The 26,279-nt window shown below is 48.1% G+C and overlaps 1 protein-coding gene across 1 annotated transcript in view; it reads left to right on the plus strand.

The window, feature by feature from the left end:
- KDM3B (lysine demethylase 3B) overlaps window positions 1-26,279 on the plus strand; it is a 2,029,046-nt gene that overhangs the window by 665,720 nt on the left and 1,337,047 nt on the right. The window contains exon 7 of the mRNA XM_069651588.1: window positions 7,214-7,756. Coding sequence (XP_069507689.1) covers window positions 7,214-7,756 — 543 coding nt within the window. The remainder of the gene's footprint in view (window positions 1-7,213; window positions 7,757-26,279) is intronic.

Raw genomic sequence — 26,279 nt, forward strand, 5'->3', positions numbered from 1 at the left:
ACCAGTTCAAAGTGCTACCCTTCGGCATAGCATCAGCACCAAGGGTATTCACGAAGGTGCTGGCAGTGGCAGCGGCCCACCTGCGCAGGTTGTCCATCCCAGTTTACCCTTACCTCGACGACTGGCTCATAACCGGGGATTCTTACGAAACATGCTTCTCCAATACCCAAAAGACAGTAGACCTTTTGTTCCAGTTGGGCTTCTCCATCAACGAAAAGAAGTCCAGTTTAGACCCCAGTCAAATCAAACAATTCCTAGGGGCTCTAATTCAAACAAAGGACGGCCTCGTCTTCCCCTCCAAAGAGAGGGTCCAAAACATGCTGTTTCAAATCCCTCAATATGTAACCGGTCGAGAGGTGACGGTACGCAAAGCAATGCGCTTGCTAGGAATGATGGCGTCGTGTATTTATTTGGTACCTCACGCACGCCTGCGCATGCGCCCAATGCAAGAGTGGCTCAACAGCCAGTGGTGTCAGGCCAGCGGACTATGGGAGGATCTAGTTGTGGTCTCGCAGGCCTTAGTTCTCTCGCTACGGTGGTGGACAAAGGAAAACATGGAAAAAGGGAAACCCTTTGCCACACCCGCGGCGGAAGCCACTCTAACCACAGACGCATCCCTCACAGGATGGGGGGCGCACCTATCCCATCAGACTGCTCACGGAGTGTGGACTCCGAACGTAGCATCCAAACACATAAATCTACTGGAGCTACTAGCTGTGTTCAAGGCGCTAAGAGCCTTCCAGGAACACCTACAAGGCAAAACAGTAATGGTCCTTACAGACAGCACCACAGCCATGTACTACATCAACAAGCAAGGGGGCACTCACTCTCCAGGCCTGTCCAAGCTGGCCCAGAATATATGGAAGTGGGCTCTCAAACAGGACATGTTCCTACTATCACTACATGTACCCGGGGAACTCAATCTGCTAGCAGACAGTCTCAGCAGAGATTTCCCCCTGCCCGAAGAGTACGAATGGCGCCTGCACGAAGACATCGTCTTCGACGTCTTCACACAATGGGGATTCCCAGAAATAGACCTGTTCGCAACCCTGGAAAACTCACAATGCCTAAGTTACGCCTCCAGGTACCCCCAGAACCAATCCAAGGGGAACGGTCTGTCGATGCAATGGTCAGGGAAATTTGTTTACGCTTTTCCCCCGACCCCCCTTCTCAACAAAGTGGTGCACAAGATGCACCAGGAACAAGTGACCATGATACTAGTGGCCCCAATGTGGGCACGACAACCATGGTTCGCTCACTTGATGGAGATGTCTCTATCCCCCCCAGTAAAACTCCCCTGCCCGTACAACATGCTGTCTCAGGACAAAGGCAGGACTCTGCATCCATGCCCCCAGAACATGAACTTAGCAGCTTGGCTCCTGAGATCATAGAGTTCGGACATCTACAACTCCCGCAAAGATGCATGGACATCCTCAGGGAAGCCCGAAAACCGAACACTCGCCACTGCTATTCTAGCAAGTGGAAAAGATTTGTCATCTGGTGCAGGAGTAAAAGCATCAACCCTATTGACTGCTCTCCCACACATGTGGTCCTATACCTGACCCACCTATTGGATTCAGGTCTAGTGTTTAACTCCATTAAAGTCCACCTAGCTGCACTTTCTGCATACACCACTTCCCAACTCAAAGTGTCGTGGTGGAGGATCCCTGTTATAAAGGCCTTCATGGAGGGAGTAAAGAGAATACACCCCCCGATAGCTGACCCAGCTCCCGGATGGGACCTTAATGTGGTACTTACCAGACTCATGGGCTCTCCATTCGAACCCATGCACAAAGCATCTCTTAAACACCTCACGCTTAAGACTGCTTTTTTAATAGCTATCACCTCCATCAGGAGAGTAAGTGAACTTCAGGCTCTTTCTATTCTAGACCCCTTCGTTACAGTTCACAAAGATAAAGTGGTTCTACGCACTCACCCTAGGTTTGCTCCGAAATTTATTTCTAAATTCCACGTAAACCAATCTATAGAACTACCAACGTTCTTTCAAAATCCTTCCAATTTGGGAGAAAGGACTCTGCACACACTAGATGTACGCAGAGCGGTCATGTTCTACATGGAAAGAACCAAACCACTGAGGAAGACTAATCAGTTCTTCGTCTCGGTGGCAGCAGGAAGAGAAGGAGATGCAGTTTCAAAATCCACTATTTCTAGATGGATTGTTCAATGCATCACTCTCTGCTATACTCTTGCTAAGAGAGAACTGCCCTTTAGGCCAAAAGCACACTCTACTCGAGGCACGGGGGCATCCATAGCATTAATTGCAAATGTTCCCCTTGAGTCCATCTGCAAAGCGGTTACCTGGAGTTCTGTGCACACCTTTACAAAACACTACTGTCTAGATACACACTCTAGATCTGACTCCCAGGTGGGACAGGCAGTATTACGACACCTTTTCTCTACTGTTCCTTCTCATAACCCACCGCCAACTCCGGGTACTGCTCGCTAGTCTATGCACAGCATGTGATTCTAAGCAGATTAACAAACATCAGAAGAGAATGCATTACTTACCGTAAAAGCATTTCTGATGATTGTATCTGCTTAGATTCACATGCGCCCGCCCTTCCTCCCCGCTCGGATGGAAGGAACATAGACTTCCTTTATATATCTCTCTCTTTTCTGTACTCACTCACGTCTAGAAGGCTCCCTCAGGGCAGAAAAATACAAACAGAGGGACCTCGACGCGTGAGGGATTGTGGGTACAACGCACGTCACTATAGGGATAGTGTTTCAGACACGCCTTGTCGACGTCCCCTTTTCGACTACGAAAAACAAAATGCAATACTCCGCAGTGACCACTGGATGTCGGACCTATGCACAGCATGTGAATCTAAGCAGATACAATCATCAGAAATGCTTTTACGGTAAGTAATGCATTCTCTTCTTTTATTATGCTTTATGTATGTTTTGTACAGTGCTTAAAGTTCTGTACGAACCAATTAAAACCAAATAAATTATAAAAACAATCTCTTTGGAGCTGATGACTTCAGACCAGTATTCTGAAGGGTACCTGGTTACTGCCTTGCTCTTCCCAGGTTGGTACAATAATTTCAAACAAATGAGCAAGGTCAGGTCAATCTCTGCTGAAGAGTAACCACTGCTACACCCTGAGTGGGTGACTCCTTGTGTGGGTGGTCACAGAATTCTCATGAAACTGTTCTTCTGCACAAAAGGGTTTTATTTTGAAGTGCAGTGGTGTAGTAATACACTGGTATTTTTCAAAAAACATAGGACATTCACATTTGAGGACATACAAGGTGTAGTACCTAAGTACGAATGATCATGTAGTCAATATTTGAGACATCTACTTGTACAGTTTGTTCATGCTCTATAGGTTCCTTGGGAAGGAAGCTTAGAGAATTCAGTGGAATCATAAACAGGTGGTGGGGGCCCATAGAGTTTGGGCAAAATCAAGAGTTGAACAACAACATATAATACATGTCAACACGACAGTGTTTCGGCCATTTTGCGTGGAGCTAGGTGAGCTCTAATGGTGTAGGCCTTCATCAGGACAGGAGTGTCTTTACCAGTGGAGGGTCCTATGTGGTCTGTAGGAGTGAAACAGACAAAGAACGTGTCAGGATGTACGTGGGCAGCAAAGATCTAGCAGAGAAAAGTTATGAATACTATGTAGGGTGGATGCCGGTGCTTACCGAATCCGAGGAGCTTAGTGGCTCAGATTAAGAGGTGGAAGGATCCACTTCTTTAAGATGAAGTCGTCATCTTGTCAACAGGCGCGGTCACGTCTGTAAGGGGATGAGGAAGGAGGATTACTAAATGGCGCCCCAGGGGTGCGGTTCCTCTCTAGCCCATAGTTAGTGTGTGACTAGGGAGGTGGTGGTGTAGGTCTTAGCAGATTTGGTGAGAGTAGACCTAGTGGTGGTCCCACTAAACATGGAGTGCGCTTAAATGGGATAAAAAGGGCTTCTGTGGAATAACAAAATGCCATTTATCAAGCGCACGGCAAACTTAGTGCAAATCTGTATTTAATACAATGTGATTAAAGAGTGCCCCTTCTCATCGGTCCTGGGGGAAGGGTGGGCCGTGATCTATGTGGGCTGTGCAAGTTCTGGATTACGGTGCCACAACACGTGTCATGCAGCCTATGGTGTAGGTGGCATGAAGGGCTATGGGTGTTTAAATGTGCAGAGTCATGCTGTTTAGAGATTCCTTACAGTGAGGGTAGGCCTACCAGTTACTGTGCATGAAGCCGCGTGCAGTAAAGCTTACCTATTGTCAGTGTATTCAGCTGCCAAGATCGTTGAAGCAGCAGTGCGACGTCTCGAATGTCGAGGATGCAAGTGCAGGCCAGGGCCATGTTAAAGAACAGGGGCCCTGTGGTGGCGTGACTACCTAAATGCCTGTTTGGAGTTGATGCAGGCAGTCACTTGGGCCAAAATGCAAGTCATGCAGGGTGTGGCGCATGATTATGTCAGCCACTGTCAATCCCATTGGGTGTCAGCTGCCATGTAGTATAGAATCAGGCCTGTGTAACATCATTCCCACATGTTGTTCATGACGGATATGACATCAATGGTTTATCAGTTTACAGATGTAATTACTTTAAATAAAGATTTGACAGAAAATCAAAAAACAAATTGTTACACAGTGCAAATTCTTATTTTTAGAAAATGGAAAGGATCTGTATGAATGTCCTATGACAGAACATTTGTCTATAGCAATGTGTTTTATACAATATGGCTGCAGATGCTCTCTGAGAAACCACATCCACCTTGCATCTGGCCAGACTTTCATACAGATCCTTTCCATTTTCTAAAAACAAGAATTTGCACTGTGTAACAATTTGTTTTTTGATTTTCTGTCAAATCTTTAAAGTTATTACATCTGTAAATTGATATAAACCCTTGATGTCATATACCTGTCATGAACAACATGTGGGATTGAAGTAACACAGGCCTGATTCTATACTACATGACAGCTGACACCCAATGGGATTGACAGTGGCTGACATCATGCGCCACACCCTGCATGACTTGCATTTTGCCCCTACCGACTGCCTGCATCAACTCCAAACAGGCATTTAGGTAGTCGCCCCACCACAGGGCCCCAGTTCTTTAACATGGCCCTGGCCTGCACTTAACACACTTGCATCCTCGACATCCGAGACGTCACACTGCTGCTTCAACGATCTTGGCAGCTGAATGCACTGACAATAGGTAAGCTTTACTGCACGCGGCTTCATGCACAGTAACTGGTAGGCCTACCCTCACTGTAAGGAATCTCTAAACGGCATGACTCTGCACATTTAAACACACATAGCCCTTCATGCCACCTACACCATAGGCTGCATGACACGTGTTGTGACACCGTAATCCAGAACTTGCACAGCCCACATAGATCACGGTCCACCCTTCCCCCAGGGCCGATGAGAAGGGGCACTCTTTTTAATCACATTGTATTAAATACAGATTTGCACTAGGTTTTCCCTGCACTTGATAATGGCATTTTGTTATTCCACAGAAGCCCTTTTTATCCCATTTAAGCGCACTCCATGTTTAGTGGGACCACCACTAGGTCTACTCTCACCAAATCTGCTAAGACCTACACCACCACCTCCCTAGTCACACACTAACTATGGGCTAGAGAGGAACCGCACTCCTGGGGAGCCATTTAGTAATCCTTCTTCCTCATCCCCTTACAGACTTGACAGCGCCTGTTGACAAGATGACTGCATCTTAAAGAAGTGGATCCTTCCACCTCTTAATCTGAGCCACTAAGCTCCTCGGATTCGGTAAGCACCGGCATCCACCCTACATAGTATTCATAACTTTTCTCTGCTAGATCTTTGCTGACCACGTACATCCTGACACGTTCTTTGTCTGTTTCATTGCTACAGACAACATAGGACCCTCCACTCGTAAAGACACTCCTGTCCTGATGAAGGCCTACACCATTAGAGCTCACCTAGCTCCACGCAAAATGGCCGAAACACTGTCGTGTTGACATGTATTATATGTTGTTGTTCAACTCTTGATTTTGCCCACACTCTATGGGCCCCCCACGTGTTTATGGTTCCACTGAATTCTCCAAGCTTCCTTCCCAAGGAACCTGTAGAGCATGAACAAACTGTACAAGTAGATGTCTCAAATATTGACTACTTGATCATTCTTACTTAGGTACTACACTTTTTATGTCCTCAAATGTGAATGTCCTATGTTTTTTGAAAAATACCAATGTATTACTACACCACTGCAAAATAAAACCCTTTTGTGCAGAAGAACAGTTTCATGAGAATTCTGTGACCACCCACACAAGGTCACCCACTCAGGGTGTAGCAGTGGTGGTTACTCTTCAGAAGAGATTGACCTGACCTTGCTCATTCGTTTTTTGATATTGCTGATGACTTTAGGGCACAAGCCCCAAGCCATCTTAGGGTTGGACGCGTTAAGATTTTGGGGAAGTGTATTGTGGTTACTAGTGTCTACTGAAGTTCGTGCATTTAAGTCGTATACTTTTATTTCATCTCCTAAGGGTGAATGTATAGATCTGTTTTATAGTAAATGTGTGACAATATTTGATTAGGTTTTACTTGTTTAGTGTGTATTTTAAAGGCTAAATAAATACTTGTGTATTTTTGTATTTTGCATAATTTTCATTGTGTGGACTAATTGTAGCCTTGGACCACTGTCACAACCCTCTAGGCCTTGCTGCTCTGCTACCTTACCTTAAATTGGGTTGGCTAGTCCTGTGTCGCTCCATGTTCAACATTTTAGTTTGGTCCCCCAGAATCCAACCCCAGGGATTTTGGAATTCCATAAGTGTCCCCTACCCCCACAAAAAACAATTCTATGCAGAAAAAGAAACTTTAAGGCAACCTGTTTTAATGAGTGCATGCTACAAATTACAGCTTTATGATATAAATCATGTTTGGGGATATGTTATTGGCTTAGATATCTATTTAAATCTTTTTGAAGTCTACGTTTTGACTTTTTGGATGATTCGATGTATAGGGGCATGCATTTTTTTTAACATGCATGTATTGAGGTGTACAGCAGTTTCAGAGGGTACAGTAGAACCAGAGATGTCTTTGTTTTAATGTTTAGTTTTTTTGGAGGGTTGAATGAGTAATCTGGAGTGAAGCAATGGAATTCATTGGAGTTGGGCGAAATCATGCAATTGTGTAGGGTTGGAAGTATGAGAATTGCAAGTACTTGAATCTGCTGCTTCTTTGCAGGGAGCTTCCCAAAAGGCATCCCAAGAGAAGAGGGAGAGCACAGATGGAAAGGAGGTTCGGAGAAGGAAGGTGGACTTTGACCTGGACAGTTGTCCTTTGCTGAAGAAAGTGAAAGGGCATCTGAGTGATGTGGACAGCGATGGGCTCGAATGTACGCTGCAGGGTAACACCACAAAGGACACTGATCCAGATTCACAGGGAAAAGAGTTGTCGCAGTTTGTACCTCAAATTAACCGTAACATTCGCTTTGCAACATACACCAAAGAGAATGGGCGCACACTTGTTGTGCAGGATCAGCCAGGGAGCACACAGAAGTCCCTTCCCTTCTCAGGGTTCACTTCAGTCACCAGTCCCATCGCTTCAAGCTTACAATGCAGTGAAACTGGAAGCAGAGAGTCCTCTTCGCTGGAACCAGTTGGAAAAACATTTGGTGGTCATTCTGGCAGTATCTCTTCCAATGCGGCTACGTTGAGAATGTCTGATCCCAACTGGTCATCTATGTCAACAGGTGATGGCATGAAACCCAACTGGTGCTCTTCCCCGGTAAGGAAACTACTTGGGGCCTGGGGTGAAGTTTTGCTGGACCTGTGTTGAGGGAATGTGCATTCCTATTTCATACTATAAAGGGTTTCTTGGTTTATGGTGTGATATTCGCAGACAGACCACAATTTCAGTTAATGCATATTTATTTTGTAGGAGGCTCTCCAGCCTATTCATGTTGCTGATATCCCCTTTTCCAGAAGCAGGGGGATGGCTAGGTGTAGGTAGAAACCAAGACTGTCCATATAATGTCAAGAAGCCTATTAAGTCCCCAACATAGTGCGAATTTGACACTGCCTTTATTTGGGACATACTCAGATTTTGTTGGACTATGTATTGTATATTTAGTGTTTTTCTTGTCTTCATTATGATGGGCATGGGCACAAAACCTTTTATCCAGAATGTTCAAATATTTAATGTCATTTAATCATTTTCCCATCTTTAAGATTATTCAGTAAGGCGAGTGAGCAGGTTTTTGGAGTTGGAACCTAGGGCCAACTAGGACTGCTATGTTGGCTTTTCTAAGAAAAAAAATAGTTTGTTTCTTACAAGCTTGGTACAAAAATAGATTCAATGTATTGCAAAATTCTCACACAAGCGCTTAAAATTTAGAAGCTAATCTGACATTTCACAGAGTGCTTTGAACAGGCATGCAATGCAGCGTGTGTTCCACGGTGCCAAAGTCAGAACTGTGAACACAAGGTTAGATTTTGTACCCGGCAGTAGCAAGACAATCAATGGAGACAAATGTGCGTAGTCCATCGGAATGTCTTCACTCACGGTTCATGTACACAAATGAGGAGCCTCAGCCATCCCAAATTGTACAGGTACCCAAGGAACCTCCATCAGAAAATGCCCATGGAGCACAAACCCCAAGAGCAGGAAACAAGAACACTGCATACTCTTGGAGTTCTGACCAACCAGACCTCACCCCATGGTTTCTAATTTTCAGCTTCACCTGCTAGATATTAATCCTTGGACACAAATAAAAATGGGTGTTCTCAGACCTCATTAAGCCATAGACGAGAGTAAATTGTCTGGAAGATAATCTTCTGGCAATTGTCTCCTTTTAGGATGTTGTCTTGGTTAGACACAACACCATGCTTATCGGGGCTGTTAAAAGCAACTGCATTTCCTTATACACTTGTGTTGGAATCCAGCTGGTTTACATCTGCGGGTAACATCTCTGATGTCCTAGGAAGGAAATGCCATGTTTCTCTGCCTTCCGGTTGCATTAATGCTGGTGAACATCATGGCATTGATAGTTGGAGAACAGCATCAGTTGTGGAGATTAATTCTGGCTACCATGCAGAATGGGACATTTTTGTGTTTGGGTAAACTGAAGCAGATTTAGAGTGTTGGTACTAACCCAGAAGCCTTTTCTCTAGTTTCTCCTCCACACCAAGAAACTTGAGACTGTTATGCTCTCTTGCCATGCTCTCTTCCAACCAGACTGCTGTATGAACTCTTAAATCCATGCCTCTGAGCCCTGTGTTCCTAATTAACTTGTGGTTCAAATGTTTCCAGAATCCTTTTTCATTACTATAGTTAATTTATATGGTGTCGTTTGGCAGGTGTTTTTTCCGAAAGGTTTCTTAAATTTTTTCTTCACTTTTGAAGCTATAACTGCAATATTTATAGTACATTACAAATTGCATAATTGACTGCACTACAGAAAAGCTGATTTGCCAACTTGTTGTACTCCGACGTCCCGTCCCCTTTCCTCCATACTTGTGGGACATTCTGTCCTTTGGGACGGGACCGGAGCACTTTTGTTAAAAAGCATCAAAATTGAAAATATTGTCCTTCTCTTTTTACTCGGGGTACCGCACGTGGCTGTAACCCCGTCCTCCTGAGCTCCGCATCGCCCTTCAGTACTTTTCTCTGCGGGGCTGGGTGCACTTGCGTCACCGGGTAGAATATTTTATTGTTCCCGTTGTCCTTCTCTCCTGCTCCAGTTCTGCGGTCGCTTAGTCCTCCGTCTATGCTGGAGTGTCTCGGATTTGTGTCCAGTTCTTCAGGCAAACGCCACTTCGCTAGGGCGGATCCCCATTCTCTCAACTTGGAGTGTTTCGTGCCAGACCTTCGCTGGGATTCATGCTTCTACTGTGATTCCCTTTCCGTCTGGGCACTCCAACTCCGTCTTCTTCGGTGGGAGGACGTTTTTCAGTGTGTTCCTCTACCTCATCTTCAGCTTTTCATCGATGAAATGTTCCTTACTTTTTAGGGCGCCCCGACCGGGTGACTCCTCCTTGGAGTCTTCTCGGACCGGCAGGGGATCGAGCAGCTCTTCCACCAGGACTTCTCCTGAAATGCATCGCAGGCCTGATAGGCGTACCAGAGTTTTCTCTGAGGGTTCCCATGACGGACCTGCCAAGTCGAACACATTCCGAGGTTCACCGTTCAGGTGTTAAAACGTCAGCCCAGTTAATCTACGGTTTTGGACACTGAGGTTCGCTCCGAGGACTCAGTTTCTGGAGCTTTCCATTCAGACACTTGGGTACGCCCTGAGGCGGCCTCTTCTGGAGCTTTCTGTACCAAGCCACGTCTTGAGGCGCCTCTCGAGGGAGCTACACATACCGGGACTATACCTGAGGTTCCTCTTTGAGGTTAGTACCGGCAAAACCAAGAGACCTGTCCCTAAGGTCTTGGCTGTTATGGTGATTTCTCAGCTTTCCCGCGCTCAAGATCGCGGTGATACCGGTTCTGTCGAGGGGGCAGAGAGGGCGGTCATGCATTGCAACTCCTCCGTTACCGGCTCTGCCGAGGTTCCTCCTCTGGAGGCTATTTTTGGGGCTACCTCTAAGAAGTCAACATCCGAGACCTCCCGTCACCGGCTCTGCCCAGGATCCTTGTGTCAAGGCTAAGGTTTTATTTAAGTCTTCTGACCAGCCTGAGGAGACGGTTGCCTCATCTGCACATGTGACGCAGTTCTCTTCAGGCATTGACAAAATGGCCGCCCACCCCTCATTGTCCACGGCGGCCATTTTGGATTCTTCACTTACACCTACGTTCTCGACAGCGGGTGCTGGGAATCTTAGTTTTGGGGCTCAGCAGCCTTTTTCACCTCAGGTGGAATGTAAAAATCTGCTCGGATGCCGCTGCCATATACTGTCTCGCTTCCTCCTACTTCTGCTCCGCTGATCTATGCGGACCCGATTGGTGGGGGGCCGCTTATGAGAGGCCTCTGCCTCCCCCAGCACCTAAACCTTCATCAGAGGATGTATTTTTTCGGGAAATTTCAGAGGCTCATGCATTCTGACCTTATGAAAAAGTACTTTAAGGGTCGTTTCAAGGAAATCTACCCTGAACCTCCAGCACCACCGTCCACCCTGGTGGCTCCTCTTCCTATCGGTTGGCCTCTGGCTCTCTCCCCCACACCCCCACCTGTTGTCTCCCACAGAGAAGACACTTTAAAACCTGTGGCGGCCCAGCCGTCTGCCTCCAATTCGCTGGATGACCCTTAAGCAGCTCAGGATAGCGATGAGCAGCCCTGCTCTGTCAGAGCATTCCATGACTGGGGTCTGGATATGATGGCCCTCCTCGACATTCCAGTACCTGAGGCCACTGCTCCGGAAGGGGTGCTTTCGGCAGCATTCATCTTGTCACCACAAGAGCGCACCGGCCTGTTCCTCCAGAAGGAAGGTTTGGCTGAGGCCCACAAGGTCTGTGATGAGCACCACACCGGGCTGCATGTTAAGAGAATAGACGCCCGTTACAGGCTTCACACCTCTGAAATGGTAGCCTTGACATCTTCTCCGCTCCATCCCTCGACAGTGGTAGCTGCGGCCACGCTTTAATCCAAGCCGGCCTCTGCGACCTCTACAGCTGTGGCTCAGATTCTTTCCAAGGAGGACAACATTTTGGATTCCTTGGGCAAAAAAGTATTTGCCAACTCAGCACTGCAACTTTGCCAAGCAAATACCGAGCTGATACGGGCAGCAGCTAATATGAAGCTGTGGAAGGAGTTAGCTGATGTCCAGGAGTGCATTCCTGCGGGTAGGCTGGACAACTTCAAGGCCGGTTTGTCGGACGCCAGGGTGTTGGCACAAGATCTCCTGGAATCCACGGCACATCCTGTGGATATCTCCGCTCCGCCGCCTGATGGTGGGAATTGACACTTCCCACCAAGTGTGGCTCCATGCAACAGTTTTCAAAGGAGGTACAAGATAGTTCAGGACCTTCCCTTCAAACGAGCTGACAAAGAACAAGGCGAGCACCTAAACCGCTAAATCTTTGTCTGTCCTGGCAAAGGTCCCAGCTAAAGCCCCATATGCACAGAGGTCAGGGTCTCAGTCTTGATCCTTCTCTGGCTTCAGGGGGTTCCAGGACCGCTGGGCGTGCAGGACTGAACCCCCCCGATTGGCGGCACACGTCAGAAGCAGCAACGTGGTCGGTTTTTCTCTTACCCATCAGTCTCCTCTCCAAGTCTGCAAAATATTTTTTGTCGGTCGCACGAGACTCCGGTGGGAGAACGAATCTCGTCACATCTGGAGGCGTGGCAGACCATCACTGAAGATCAGTTGGTTTTGTCCATCGCTTGGGCGGGCTTTCGTTTGCCCCTCCCCCACCCTCCCTTCCAACAGATCGGGACACCCTCCCTCAGAGCAGAGGTTCTGTAACTTCTAGACCTCAGCGCGGTGGAACCTGTTCCCCTTGGGGAGAAAGGGGAGGGCTTCTACTCTCGACTGTTCACGGTGCCCAAACCCAACCAGGCTGGTCTGTGCACCATCCTCTACCTTTCCCACTTCAACCTTTCTCTTCCCCAAGAGAAATTCAAGATGATCACACCCTGCCAAATAGTCCTCTCTTCGGAAGGGCGACTGGCTCAGTTTACTGGACTTTCAGGATGCGTATATGCACATCCTGATATGGAGTCTGCATCGAACGTATCTGCGGTTCTCTCTGGGAGGGAGCACTTCCAGTTCTGCCTTCTCCCGTTTGGTCTCAGCTCGGTGCTGCATGTCTTTACGAAGATGTCGTCGACCTTCGTCTACAGGTTGTTCATCTATATCCGTACTTGGATGATAGGCTCCTAGGCAGCCCTTGTCCTCTGACGGCTTTGAGCAGTCTCCAGTCTCTTCTCCAGCTCCTGTTCCATCTTGGGCTGTCGGTGAATTGGCGGAAATCTTCCATGACTGTCTCCGAAGATGGTCTCCGAAGACCTGATCTTCCTGCGTTTCGTTTGGAACACTACCCAGCCAGAGCACACGACGGCTTGGTGGTTCCAGAGACTTCTGGGCCTTGCTCTTCCTCTTGCGTGTCTGAAAATGAGGCCTATGCAGCAAGCTCTTCGGAGCTCTTGGTGTCAGGCTTCGACCTCGGATTCCAAGATGATCTCAGTACCATCATGCATGATGGCGGACTTTCTATGGTGGTCTTCCACCAACAATTTTACAGTGGGGCCTCCTTTCAGTAGCCCTGCCCACAAGTGACGATTACCACAGAATCCTTTCATCTGGGGTGGGGCGCGACGCAAGGTCATCTCCAGGTCTCCGATCTATAGATGCCACAGGACAGGCAGTTTCTTATAAATTATTTGGAATTCCTTGTTGTTTTTCTGGCGCTGAAAGCTTTCCAACCATCCATCATGAACCGGGTGGTCCCCTCCGCACGGACCACTCAGTATCGATGTTTTGTTTGTTTATTTTTTTGATAGAGCGCACCAAACCCTCAGGTAGCTGGGCGCAACGTTACAATATACTTGAAGCTTACTTACAGAGTAGATAGGAAATAAACAGAATTGCTGCCACATAGTTTGCAAAGAGACTAGTGGTTACATATGGTGTTACATGATTACAGTCGAAAGGTACAATAGTAACAAATGCATTGAGGGCGGTAAGTCCTAACGGGCATTAGGTAGCAAGTGCACTCATGGTAAAAGTACAGTAAGAGATAGGTTTGGGGTCGATAGCATGTTTAGGAATCGTTAGTTCGTATCCAGGTGAGGACTTTCCGTCTAAATCTAGAATAAGGTTGGTCTGTTCCGAGATCTAAGGGGAGTGCATTCCAGGATTGCACGGCTATGACTGGGAAGCTGGAGCCGCCAGCTGTGGTGTGTTTAAATCTCGGGACCTCTAAGGTGTGGGCGTTGGCAGATCTCATAGCGCGGGCAGTGATTCTCTAGTTTATTCTTTCTACGAGATAAGGTGGGGCTATGTTGTTCAGACATTTGGACGCGAGAGAGTGTGTTTTAAGGAGGATCCTGTCATTTTTCTTAAGCCAGTGGACCTCTCTTCTAAAAGTAGAGATGTGATCTTGGTTGGGGATATTTAGAGCTGCTCTAAGGGCATTATTTTGAAGTCTTTGCATTTTGTCAATAATTTACTTATTGGCTCTTGCGTACAAGGTATCACAATAATCCAATCTGGCTATTATGAGTGCATTGGCCAGGGTAATGCAGCTGGTTTCAGAGAGATGGTCTACAGGCTCGGATCATTTTGTAGGTGTATGCTGTTGATGATGCCAGTGACTTGCTTCTTAAGGGTAAGTGCAGAGTCCAGATGGATGCCTCGGGGTTTAACTGCTGGCATCACTTTGACGTTATTGTCAATGTTAAAGGAGGCATAGCTGGGGTTGAGTTTTTTTAATGGATGTCTCTGAACCTAGGATCAGTATCTCCGTTGTGTTGTCATTCAGGCATAGGCCGTGGGATGCCATCCATGCCTGAATGAGGAGGTATATCTTATTTACTAAGGACGAGTCCTCCAGGAAGTTGCCCGAAAGGGGAATGAGGATCTGGGTGTCATCTGCGTAATTAGTGTAGGTGACACCCAGTCTATCCAACTTTCAAACAAGGGCTTTGTAAAGATGTTATACATGGTAGGAGAAACACATGATCCCTGGGGTAAGCTACAGGAGACTTGTATGGGATCGGCAACTGCTGAGGGGGAGAAAACTCTCATTGCACGGTTAGCTAGAAAGGACTGAACCCAAGTTATGGCATCACTTGAGAAATGGGCAGCCGACCTAAGGTGGTTGCAGAAGACTGATTGATCCACCAAGTCAAAGGCTGCAGATAGGTCAAGGAGGAGTAGCATAGCTGATTTCCCGTTGTCCTTCAACTCGTCAGTTTGGATCTTGAGGTCTATTAAAGCGGTTTCCGTGCCATGGAGCGGGCGGAAGCCAAACTGGAGAGATCCTAATAGGTGGTTAACTTCCAGGTAGTCCTGAATTTGCAGATAAGCTACTCTATCGATAATTTTAAGTAAGAAGGGTTCTGTGGTGATGGTTCTGTATTTGGTTGGGATGGAAGGAGCTAAAGTTTGTTTCTTGAGCAGTGGGAGCACCCAAGATTCTTTGAGATTATTAGGCACAGAGTTTGTCTTGAAAAAGGCATTTGAGCTTCGAGATGAAAGGGGCTAGGTCGCTAGCTGCATCCTTTATAATTAGGGCCAGGCAGTTGTCTCCTTTGCAGTTTGAGGGTTTTAACTAGAGTATGACTTTTTCTGTCTCAGAGATAGAAATGTTCTTGAAGCTGAAGGGTTGGGTGGTACTGTCTAGAGTGACTGGAAGGGGTTGCTGCTCAGGTAAGAGCAGTGAGGCTTTCCTTTTAGCTATTTTAAGTTGGAGGGAGGTAATTTTATTCGATGGAGCATTTTGGATGTCAATACACGAAGGCTTATCTTAGGGGAGTGTTGTCTGCCTGTGGTTTTGGTGATTCCATTTCCCGAAGGATAGAAAATAGTTCCTTGGTGTCCGACTTCGCGTTCGATATTCTGTCGTTAAATATATTCTTTTTTGTGCTGATTATTTCAATCTTGTACAGTTTGGAGATGTTTGTTAGGTTGTCTTTATTCTCGTCTGTGGGAGAGTGACACCAAGTTGATTGAAGCTTTCTTTTTTGGAGTCTTAATTCTTTAATGCTTGGTTCACTCCCAAACTTAAGGTGAGATTTCTGTCTACCTTTAAAGAGTTTGACAGGTGCAATAGTGTCCAATCCCTTGGTCATAGCATTGTTGAAGTCCTCCACTAGTAAGTTAGGGTCTGTATTACTGGCTATGTTAATAGCGAAGAGAAGATGTGGGAGTAGCTTTTCCGCTGTAATATCCTTTTTGCTTCTAGTGGGGAGTGGCGGTGCCATAACAATAGTTTTGGGGCAGATGAGGTTTAGTGTGGCAGAAAAGGTAATTAGATAGTGGTCAGTCCAAGATTGCGGGGTAATAGTGATGGTAATATTACAGTTCAGGTCGGCAACCCAATCTAGGGTCCTTCCTTTAATGTGGGTAGGGGTTAGGGCTTTTTGTGTCAGCCCATGATCCTTCAATAGTGCAGCGACTGATTGGGCATGTTTGTCATCAATGTCATTAAAGCCAAGATTGAAGTCTCCCAGCAGCAGGATTTGTGCATGGTCTTTGGTATTATTAGCAAGAAGACGGGTAAGGTCGTCCTCAAAGGTTCCTAATGGTCCAGGCGATCTGTATACCAGGTGGATAGTAAGAGTACAGTTGTTGGATAGGGGAAGTTTAGCTGTAAGTATCTCACAGGATTGCTAAGGGGGAGAGGTAGCAAGTCTGGTAGGTAGATTAGATTTAGAGATAATGGCAAAGCCACCTCCTCTGGCATTTGGTCCATCAGCTCTGAGTATCTGGTAACCATCTGGTACGGCTAGCATAAGGGCGGGTCCTGCTGCTTCTTGAAGCCAGGTTTCAATTATGGCAAGCGGGTCCAGGTTCTCATTAGTTAGGGTGTCTGCGATATCAGCGGCATGGGCCACCAGGGATCTAGCATTGATGAGTGACCCTGATAGTGTTAGGGTGCTTTTAGGTTTGGTGGTAGGAGGATGTTTAGTTGTGGGTGTCTTAACTCTTGGGAGTTTTCAGCGTGGTGGCGGGATGTGCAGAGGTCAGATTGTTGGAACTGTTTTGCTGTGCACCTTTAGTAGATAGTTCTGTAAGTTGGGCAGGATTACGTATGGGGCGTCTGCTGTTAGTTTGTTTTGGGTTCGTAGAGACGTGGCAATTTTGATCTAAGTCTCATGTTTCTATCCTTAGGTGGGCATGTGGCCAATGAAGCAAAGGCCATTATGGCGAGGATGCCTAATAGAAGTTGGGCTGTTTGGGTCCTCGGGATTTTACTCATGTTCATGGACTTGACTGGGACAAATTATCATGAGGTGGACTATTTGGAGAGCCACTGGAAGGGCTGTTTCCAGTAGTAGTGATGTTATCACGGTGTAGGCTAATGTTGCTTTCAGGTATGGGCTAGTGTCGCATGCATCAGAATAGGCTAGAATCGATTTTCAGAACTAGGCTAGAATCAATTCAGGTATAGCCTAGTATCAGTTGCACAAGAATGGACTAAAATCAATTTTCAGGTATCGGCTAGTAACAGTTGCACTAAAGTGGGATAACCTCCATTTTCAGGAATGGGCTAGAATCACTTTCAGGTATAGTCTGATATCAATTTAGGGCTTTGGCTAATGCCATAGGGCAGTGTGAGCAAGTTCAAATGGTACTGGCCGAGTGAACACAATCACATGGCAAATAAGAGTGAGCAGGAGCGGAAGGCAAGCAGAGTTATGCAATATACTGCCTAACGTGAGTTATGCAGGCATTAATCAGACAAGTATGGCTGCATTTGTAGTGACATGGTGAAGTTATATGAAGGTGCATTAGAAGGAGGCAAATTACTCGATATAGCACAAGCAGGAATTACTATACCATAAACAGTATAGTAATATAATCATTGTATAATCACTGTAAGGCATAAATTAGTTGCCTGGGCGTTTCATTTGCAACCCTATACTCTTGAGTGAAAAGGGTTGCAATGGAATGGACACTTCATTAGACTTTTCTCCGACAACCAAACATAGGTGAGTGATCCAAAAATAGAGGGAAACGGTAACAGGGACCCTAAAAAGGCCACCCAGAATTCCCTAAAATAAAATGCCTTAATAAAGGTGAAAACCTTTCTTCAGTATTAAAAGTAAATCTAAAGAGTCAACAGTTTGTATGCTGGTTTACAACACCTCGAACTAAATCATATTTGGGATATACTATAATGCTGCTGTAAATGACTGTACTCCTATGTCCCGTCCCCTTTCCGCCATACTGTTCGAGCATCCCTCGCTAGTGACAGACAGAACTTTTTACACCAGAAAAAATCTTCTGCTTTAAATTTAGAGGCGTGCGTGGGTGCCGGATCTGGGAGCATGCGCTCCCCTCACTCCTCCCACCGGCACCACTCCCCAGTCCTCTTTTCCACATTGATGGGAGCGGATCGCTTTCACCAGTGCTCCTGGATTTGGCTTCGGCCTTGTAATTCCATGCGCTCTTCCCCAGATACTGTCTTTTATCTTTAATCAGGTAATTGGTCCACTGGCGCTACTCTCCTCCCCGGCGCATGTCAACGTCTATGGGCTTCAGCAGGTGTCCAGCCTGTGAAGGTCTCTACCCTACATCCTACCTCCATGCTCTTTGCATCCACTGCCTTGGCCCCGACCACAGCTGGGAAGGTTGCACCGCTTGTGATGCGCTTACACCGTTCGCTCTGAAGAACAGGTTAGCTTGGTGGAGGGAGCTCTTCGAACGAACGCCTGCAGAGGACTTGAAGGACTTCGTCAAGCAAAAGTCGAGGCCCAAGATGGGGCCACTTTTCATCTGCACCCCTCAAGGGCGACTCCTTCCCAAGGAAACGTCCGAGCGGGAGGGACCGTTCAGGTTCCAACACCAGCATGGGTACCAAGGCTACTTCAACTACCGGCCACCAGGCTGAGGGCTTGCTAGATCCTGCCGGAGATGTCTGAGGGACCACAGGGTTCTTTTACTGGTAGTTCCCCTGAGGGGCTACGCCCATTTCTGATGATTGTTAATCTGCTTAGAATCACATGCTGTGCATAGTCCGACATCCAGTGGTCACTGCAGAGTATTGCATTTTATTTTTCGTAGTTGAAAAGGGGACGTCGACAAGGCGTGTCTGTAACACTATCCCTATAATGACGTGCAGTGTACCCACAATCCCTCATGCTTCGAGGTCCCTCAGATTGTTTATTCCGCCCAGATATTGGTCGCCTATACGCGGAGCTCCTCGAGAGACATTGAAAAAAACTTTATTCGACCTTTGGTCGCCTTTAACTTATATTATTACTTACATCCCTCCTTCGGCGTCGTAGCTGCAAAGCAGTTCACCGTCGATCAAGATCTCCGACGGCGGTGCCTTCGACGGAGGAGGTTCGGCGTTCGCCGAACACGTGGCCTGGCCTCGACGGCCAAATACAGTAGGGAGAGTGGGGTCGTGGGACATTTATTTCTCTTTGAGAATGCCTTTCCCTTTCCTTCAGGTTTGTTGTCACATGCAATCTGTTCCTCAGCTATGGAGAGGACACCCTTTAGGTTTTGCCTGCGTTGCAAAGGCAAATGTACCTGGAAAGACCAGCAGAAACGGTGTAACAGTTGCTTGCCCCTCGACCACAAAGACGGCTGTGCGGCCTGTCAGCTCCTTAAGCCGAAGACTTTGAAAGACTGTAGGGTCAAGAGGTGGGTAGCCTACGCCATGTCTAGGTCTGATTCATCACCCGCAGCCACAGAAAGTGATGAGGAATGTGACAACCCGACATCCGTTTCAGAAGTCGTAGACCTCTCTAAGGAGCGTTCACGCTCCTCGTCCTGCTTATGGGGATGAACACCCCGGCGACACGCACACAGAAAACACTCCCATAAACATACAACCCACGGCTCGAAGACGAAGAGAGCATTAGCGCCAACAGAGAAGCAGGTCCTACCAGTGGCCCCCTCAGACCGTAAGAGTCTGAAGCCCCCCTGGCAAACGCGACTGGGCTATCCCCAGATAAGGGCGCTATCACTAAACCGCCAGACGCACATCGGCAGAGTGCCCGTCAGCGTAGAGCAAGCAACGCCTGTAACGTCGACGCCAGAGGTACCCTCGACAGTTTAGTCGTTGAGAGCCTGGCGAGGATTATTTCCACCGATAGCCAGAGACGGATGGCGAAAGAGACGTCGGTTACTGCTCATAAGGCCCGGGAAACGCCGAAAAGGTCAGAAGGAAGGCAGGAACCGCCCGCTCCGTCGAGAGGGACACCTAGCCTACCAGAAGGCTTTTTAGAAGGCGAGGGGAACCTCTCTTCGACGTTATGGGATAGGTCGAAGCGTTTTCTAAAGGAAGGCCCTCCCTTTTCTCCCCCTGACCGCTCCGGGGTACCTCAAGAAACCCTAGAGAGACTCCAGTTTTGTATGGGCAAAATGGAGAGGTTTATGGAGACCCAGAACCTTCCAATGCTCAAGAGATCAAGTGAGGGACCTCCAGGAGGATCCCAGGGCCAAGTACCCCAGGCTGTTTCCCCCCCAAGAGGATGTAAATCTATATGACCTCACTGGAGAGGACCCCCACTTTCAGGAGGATGACGAATTCTTAGGCAATGAAGGGGAACAAAACCTAGAGGAGGAAGGTTTTGAAGACAACCAGGATATGGGTGAGGGGGGGCTTCGGAGAAGACCCAGAAGAAGGCGCTTCACAGCCCTGGCAGTCCCCATCAGCATTTTCAGACCCTGAAGCCATAAACCTGTCCCCGCCCAAAGACTCACCTTTTAGGAATACATCTCCTATAGACGATCAACCTACCTTTAATGCACTCCTACGCAAGGCAGCAGCGCATTTCGAGATCGAGACTCGGGAAACTTCTCCTGACATCGACTTTGTAGAAAAGATCATTAAGGAGAAACCCCCTGTCAGCCAAACCATTCCCCTCCCCGCCTCAGTAAAGAGACAAATTATTCCTTCACTATCCACTCCCGCGTTGATCAGAGGGGTCAACCCGAGGATAGAAAAATTGAGTCCTTCTCCATCGGACCCGTTATACATCAGGGGCCACTCTGTACCAGACTCCTTAGTGGTGACAAATGCCAGGAAGAGAGCAGGGGTCCCACTGTCAACTAGCGAGGCACCACCAGATTAAGAGGGTAAAAAATTGTATGCCCTAGGAAAGAGGATTACAGCCTCAGCTGCCTTTTCCGCAAGAATTGCAAACAACAACTGTTTGCTGGCAAGTTACGCAGATGCACAATGGAGCAAACTACGTAAGGACATTGAGAAGGTACCGGAACCCCTACGTATTCGCCTTCTAGCCACAGTGACTGAAGGGGCCCTAGTCAACCAAAGCATCATTAAAAATACTCTGGATGCTGCAGAGACGGCTGGGCGTTCCCTAGTCCAAGGAATCCTATTCAAACGCCATGTATGGCTACGCAATTCAGGCTTTAAACCTGAGACACAAGCATCTCTTATTAACAAACCTATAGAAGATGCAAACCTCTTTGGTAAGGCGGTGGATGAGGCACTAGAGACTGCAAAGAAGGAATTTGACACAATCAAGACACTAGATCAAATTTCAAGGCCTCCCAACAAACGTGGTTATGCAACAAACGTTTTTTTCGAGGCCAATGCCAGCAGCAGCAACAGCAGCAGCAGCAATACTCTGCAGGTAACTGGTCCTCTAACCAAGGCACCAGTGGACAATATAACCAAAGAGGACAACGTTGTGGCAAGGGAAGAGGTCGGGGTCCCACCCCTAGAGGTTCCCAAGCCACCAACACCAAATGACTCAAAGATTCGGGTCCCCTCCCATGCTTCGCCGGTCGGGGGCCGGTTAACATCCTTTCTTCCAGCATGGGGGGGTATAACATCACACCGTTGGGTACTATCAACCATAGCCCGTGGCTTCTATATAGAATTCAACAGTTCCCCTATGTACAGACCCCAAGGGGACGACTCATGTCACCAGAACACGTTGCCATCCTTCTTCAAGAAGTGGACCAACTACTAGAAAAAGGAGCTATAAAGGTCGTACCTCTATCCCAGGTAACAGAAGTTATTTATTCAGTGTACTTCCTTGTACCCAAAAAGGACTTAACCATGCGCCCTGTACTAGATTTGCGCCTAGCAAACAAATTTGTCAAACCTCAAAAGTTTCGTATGGTGACTCTACAGGAGGTAATCCCCCTGCTTTCACAAGGAGATTACATGACAACACTGGGCATGAAAGATGCATACTTGCTTTCGACACACCCTCAACCCAGCAATCTCTAACTTCTCTAAGCCACAGTCTTCCTCGGCCATCTCTTCCTCGGCTATGCTAGGGAAGATCTTGGAGGCATTTGGAAGGAAGGTCTTATCCAACGCCTTGCTGCACCTTCGTCAGTCTAATGCGGATGCCATGCGCGCAGCCGTTAACCAAAGGCTTTGGTGGGGAAATAGCCGACTTCCTTCCGGAACCTTGGTACACAGTCAGGCGCGGTTCAAGGCGGGGCTGGCAGAAGCAAAGATGGTGGCTCAAGCCATCATAGAGTCCGCAGTGTCGCATATAGACACCTCGGGCCATGCTATATGCATTGCCACGAACATGAGAAGGCCCGCCTGGCTGCGGGCTACCAGGTTCAACCCGGACGTCCAGGAGCGCATATTGGACCTTCCATTCGAGGGTAGCAACCTCTTTCATTCTACCACGGTTGATGAACTTAAGAACGGTTCCCAGATTGCAAAATCCTTATCTATCCTCACGCCCAAGAAGTATAGGCCAGACCCACCAGCGTACCGACAAGGGGCGGGCCTTCAGCGGGTTCCGGGGCTTCCAAGAACTAAGGTCCAGGCAGCCGGACTTATCTCCAAGCCAGCACCGCCGTAAGCAGCACGAGGCTGGGAATAAGGGCTTCTTTCAATCCCCCTCCTCAGTCCCTTCCTCAGAGGGAAAAAAAGGCATGCCCTTCCACTCCAGGTCCATGTGTCTCCTAAGGGGGGGGGGCGCAGGCTTGCCCTTTCCGCACAGTATTGGCACGTGAGGTTTGCGGACCCCTGGAGCCCTATCAGTAGTGTCCATGGGCTTCCACCTACCGGTCCCTCCTCCTTTCCCACAGATTTGGCCAGCAACTCTAGTGGCAGAAATTCAAGCACTCGTACAGAGTCAGGCAGTGGAAGAAATTCCAGCCTCCCAGCGGGGCATGGGCTTCTACTCCAGAATTTTCACCATACACAAGAAGAACCAGGCTGGCCTGAGAGTTGTTTTGCACCTTTCCACCCTGAACCTTTCACTCCCGCTTCAAAAGTTCAAGACGGTTACCCCAGCGGTTATAGCGGAGACACTGCAAGGGAGATTGGATGGGCTCCCTGGATCTGAAGGACGTATACCTGCACGTCCTGATTTGGCAGCCACATCGGTACTTCCTGAGGTTCAGGATCATGGGCTTTCATTTCCAATACAAGGATCTACCATTTGGCATCAATTCGGCCCCCAGGGTCTTTATCAGACGTATGACTGCAGTGGCAGCCATTCTCTGGGTCCAGGGGCACCATGTTTATCCATACCTAGAGGATTGGCTTGTCAGGGCAAGATCCCCGGAGACGGTCCGTCACACCACCTCTGTGCTCATGAATATGCTACATGAATTGGGAATCTCCATCAATCTCAAGAAGTCACAGCTGCAGCCGATGCAGAGTCTAGCGTTCCTGGGCCTCATCTGGGACACAAGCTCTGAGTTTTTACCTCGGAAGACAAGATCACAGCCATCAAGAGGACCACAAGTCATTTTCTCGGCAAAGCAGTGACCTCAGCATGGTGGTACCAGCACCTCCTGGGTATCACGGCGGCATGTCTACTGGCAGTGCCTTACACAAGGCTCAAAATGAGAAGATTACAGCTGCACTTCGCAGCCTCATGGAGTCCGGAGCAGGGCTCTCAGCTGGAACTCGTCAGCATCCCTCCTTTCTCTACCAGGACCTTGTCTGGTGGAGCACAGACTGCAAATTGAGGATAGGCAGACCCTTCTGGCAATCAGCACCACAGGTTACCATCACCACAGATTCTTTCTTGGAGGGCTTGGGAGCTACCCTGGACAACCACATTGTCCTCTGAGTTTGGTCTCTTCAGGAACAGGAGGCCCATATCAATTGGGTATAGCAGTATGCTATCTGGCTGGTTCTCAAAGCCTTCCTGCCGCTCATCAGCAGCAAGACGATGCTCATTCAAATGGACCACTCCACCAGCATGTATTACATCAACAAGCAGGGTGGCACCAGGTCGCCTTCTCTGCACCCTGGCGGTCAGCATTTGGGAATGGCCTCTGGTGAACAACATACAGTTAACAGCGATCCACCTCCCGGTCAAGTCGAACCTGGAGGGAGACAGGCTCACCAGGTTTGGTGCGGACAAATGGCAAATTAACAATCTGGTCCTTCTGGTGATCTTCAACAGATGGGTGGCCATACCTAAGTGGATCTCTTCACCACCTCGTACAACAGGAAGTGTCTTCAGTTCGCATCCTGGCAGGGACAGGACCTAGGCTCTCTGGGCGATGCGTTACAGTGCAACAGCATGAATGCAGTCCCGGCACCTCGCTATCATTCTGATGGCTCCTTGGGTGGCCCGCAAGGCCATGGTTCTCAGAGCTGCTCAGCCTGTTGGACCAGCCTCCGATGCACCTTCCACTGGGCCCAGCTCCTCTATCGCAGCAGGATGGCACGGTCATCCCACCTGCCCCGCAGAACTTAGCCCTTGCAGCATGGTTTCTGAACAGGTCACATTAAAGAATCTGAGTCTGTTTCAGGCTAACTTAGACATCATACAGGGTGCTAGGAGCGATGGTTGCAAGTTGTACGATGTGCTATCCTTTTCTGCTCACCTCGCCATTTGGGGATCTGTATATGTGGTCACCATTAAGACAACCCTCCTGGTGGGTTTTGTCAACATGTTGGGTTTGCGAAATCCAAGCTCTGGTGGCTTCGGAGCCTTTCCCTACCTTTCATAGGGGCAAGGTGGTCCTTGGAACAAATCCTGCGTTCTTGGCTAAAGTAGTCACTTCTTTCCACCTAAATGAATAGGTAGTGCTACCTACTTTCTTCGCGGACCCCAGGGACGATGCTCAGAGGGTCCTGCATGGCTAGAGGTTAATTGCGCTCTAAAATTCCTCCTGGACAGAACCAAGAGCTTCCTCAAATCTGAGGCTTTGTCACCTTTGGTGGGTCAAAGCCAGGTTATCGGGCATCTAAGGCCTCCATAGCAAGGTGGATGGTTCTGGCCATTAAGGGGGCCTTTAAGGGGGAACACAAACCGCTTCTGGCAAATATGCATGCCCACCCCATCAGAGCCAAGGCTACGGCAGTTGCGTTCCAGAGGCACGTTCTGTGGCAGGTCATCAGCAGAGGGGCCACGTCAGCCACTCCTTCTGCAAGCACTACAGTTTGGATGCTGGCTCCAGGACGGACGCGGCATTAGGACAGGCTGTATTAAGGAACTTGTTTTCTTAAGGAGGGTCACCTCTCCACTCTGGGGCTACATTCAGTTGTAATCGGCCATGAAGTGTTAAGGAAAGTTAATGGGACATAGTGACCAATGTACTCCTAGTCCATAGTCCCCTTTCCTCCATACGTCCGACCATCTTCCCCTCCCCCTAATAAAACTGGTGTCATTAGGCAATGGTAATATTGTCATTGGGGACTGAGGAGTGGCGGCGGTGGGCGCAGTTAGGGGATTGCATAGTCAATAACTGTGACTCCTGTCAGTCTGACACTGAAGGTCTTGAGAGAGGAAGGGGAAACTCGTGCTGTTCTGGCCTTCCCCCCAAATCCACTTTGTCTGCTTTGTCGAAGGTCAGATCTTCCGAGGACGAGTGTTTGTGAGAAGTTTCTCCTTGCGGGGCCAAGGAACACAGCAAGCATGCAAATCCTTTCAGGTCGAGGTCTTGTCACTCTTCGTCATCCTCGAGGAAATCTAGAAAGAGATACAATCGCTCTGTCGACCTGTTTGGATTCCTCACCTGAGGGAAAACTGCTAAGCTTTCCTAAAAAAACAGCTTATAAAGCAGAGTTGGGAGATTTCTGACTGGAAATTGTTTGGAAGAATTCTCATTTTGAATGGATTGTGTCCTCCCACGTATTCCTTGAAGTCCTCTATCGAGGGTGTTGTCATCGAAGTTTATATATAGCCTGTGCAGTGCCTGTTGGACTCAGTTCAGTTTTTCCACGTTAGCACTTGCTTCCAGTGAAATTCGGCACGCCTCTTCTGTGACGTTAAAAAGCTTCGAAAATAGGTCTTCGCCTGCAACTCAGTCAGCGCTGAATTCTACCTTTAAGAAATGCTCGCAAATTTCACTTGCTGACACATATTGCATCTGCCTGTGGTGCCTCAGGGAGAACCACAATACTACTGAGTGTTGCAAGTGTCAGTCCAAGACAGGAAAGGCCTTGAGGGAACTGAAGGGGAAACTCAAGGTAGGCAAAATCCCCAAAAGGTCACCTTCCCGAACTGCTAGGCCTTCGACCGACGAGTCGAGGGATGACTTTCCTCGGCAGAGAAAGGCTAGGTGTTCTAGGTCGAGGAGTGGTTCCCACCACTCTTCCTCGTCTTCGAAGAGGAGGTACCGACGGTCACCTTAGTCTTCTTCGCTGGATGTTTCCTCTTAATGGGTTGCATGTCCTTCAAAAACAATTCGACACCAGCTGAATGGGAAGCCTTCAGGATGGAGAAGTTGAAAATATCTGTTAAACAAAGCCATGCTACAACCGTGCCTTCGGATGAAGC

The sequence above is a fragment of the Ambystoma mexicanum genome, chromosome 3p (genome assembly GCF_040938575.1).
Source record: "Ambystoma mexicanum isolate Mex_15411 chromosome 3p, UKY_AmexF1_1, whole genome shotgun sequence".
NCBI lineage: Eukaryota > Metazoa > Chordata > Amphibia > Caudata > Ambystomatidae > Ambystoma > Ambystoma mexicanum.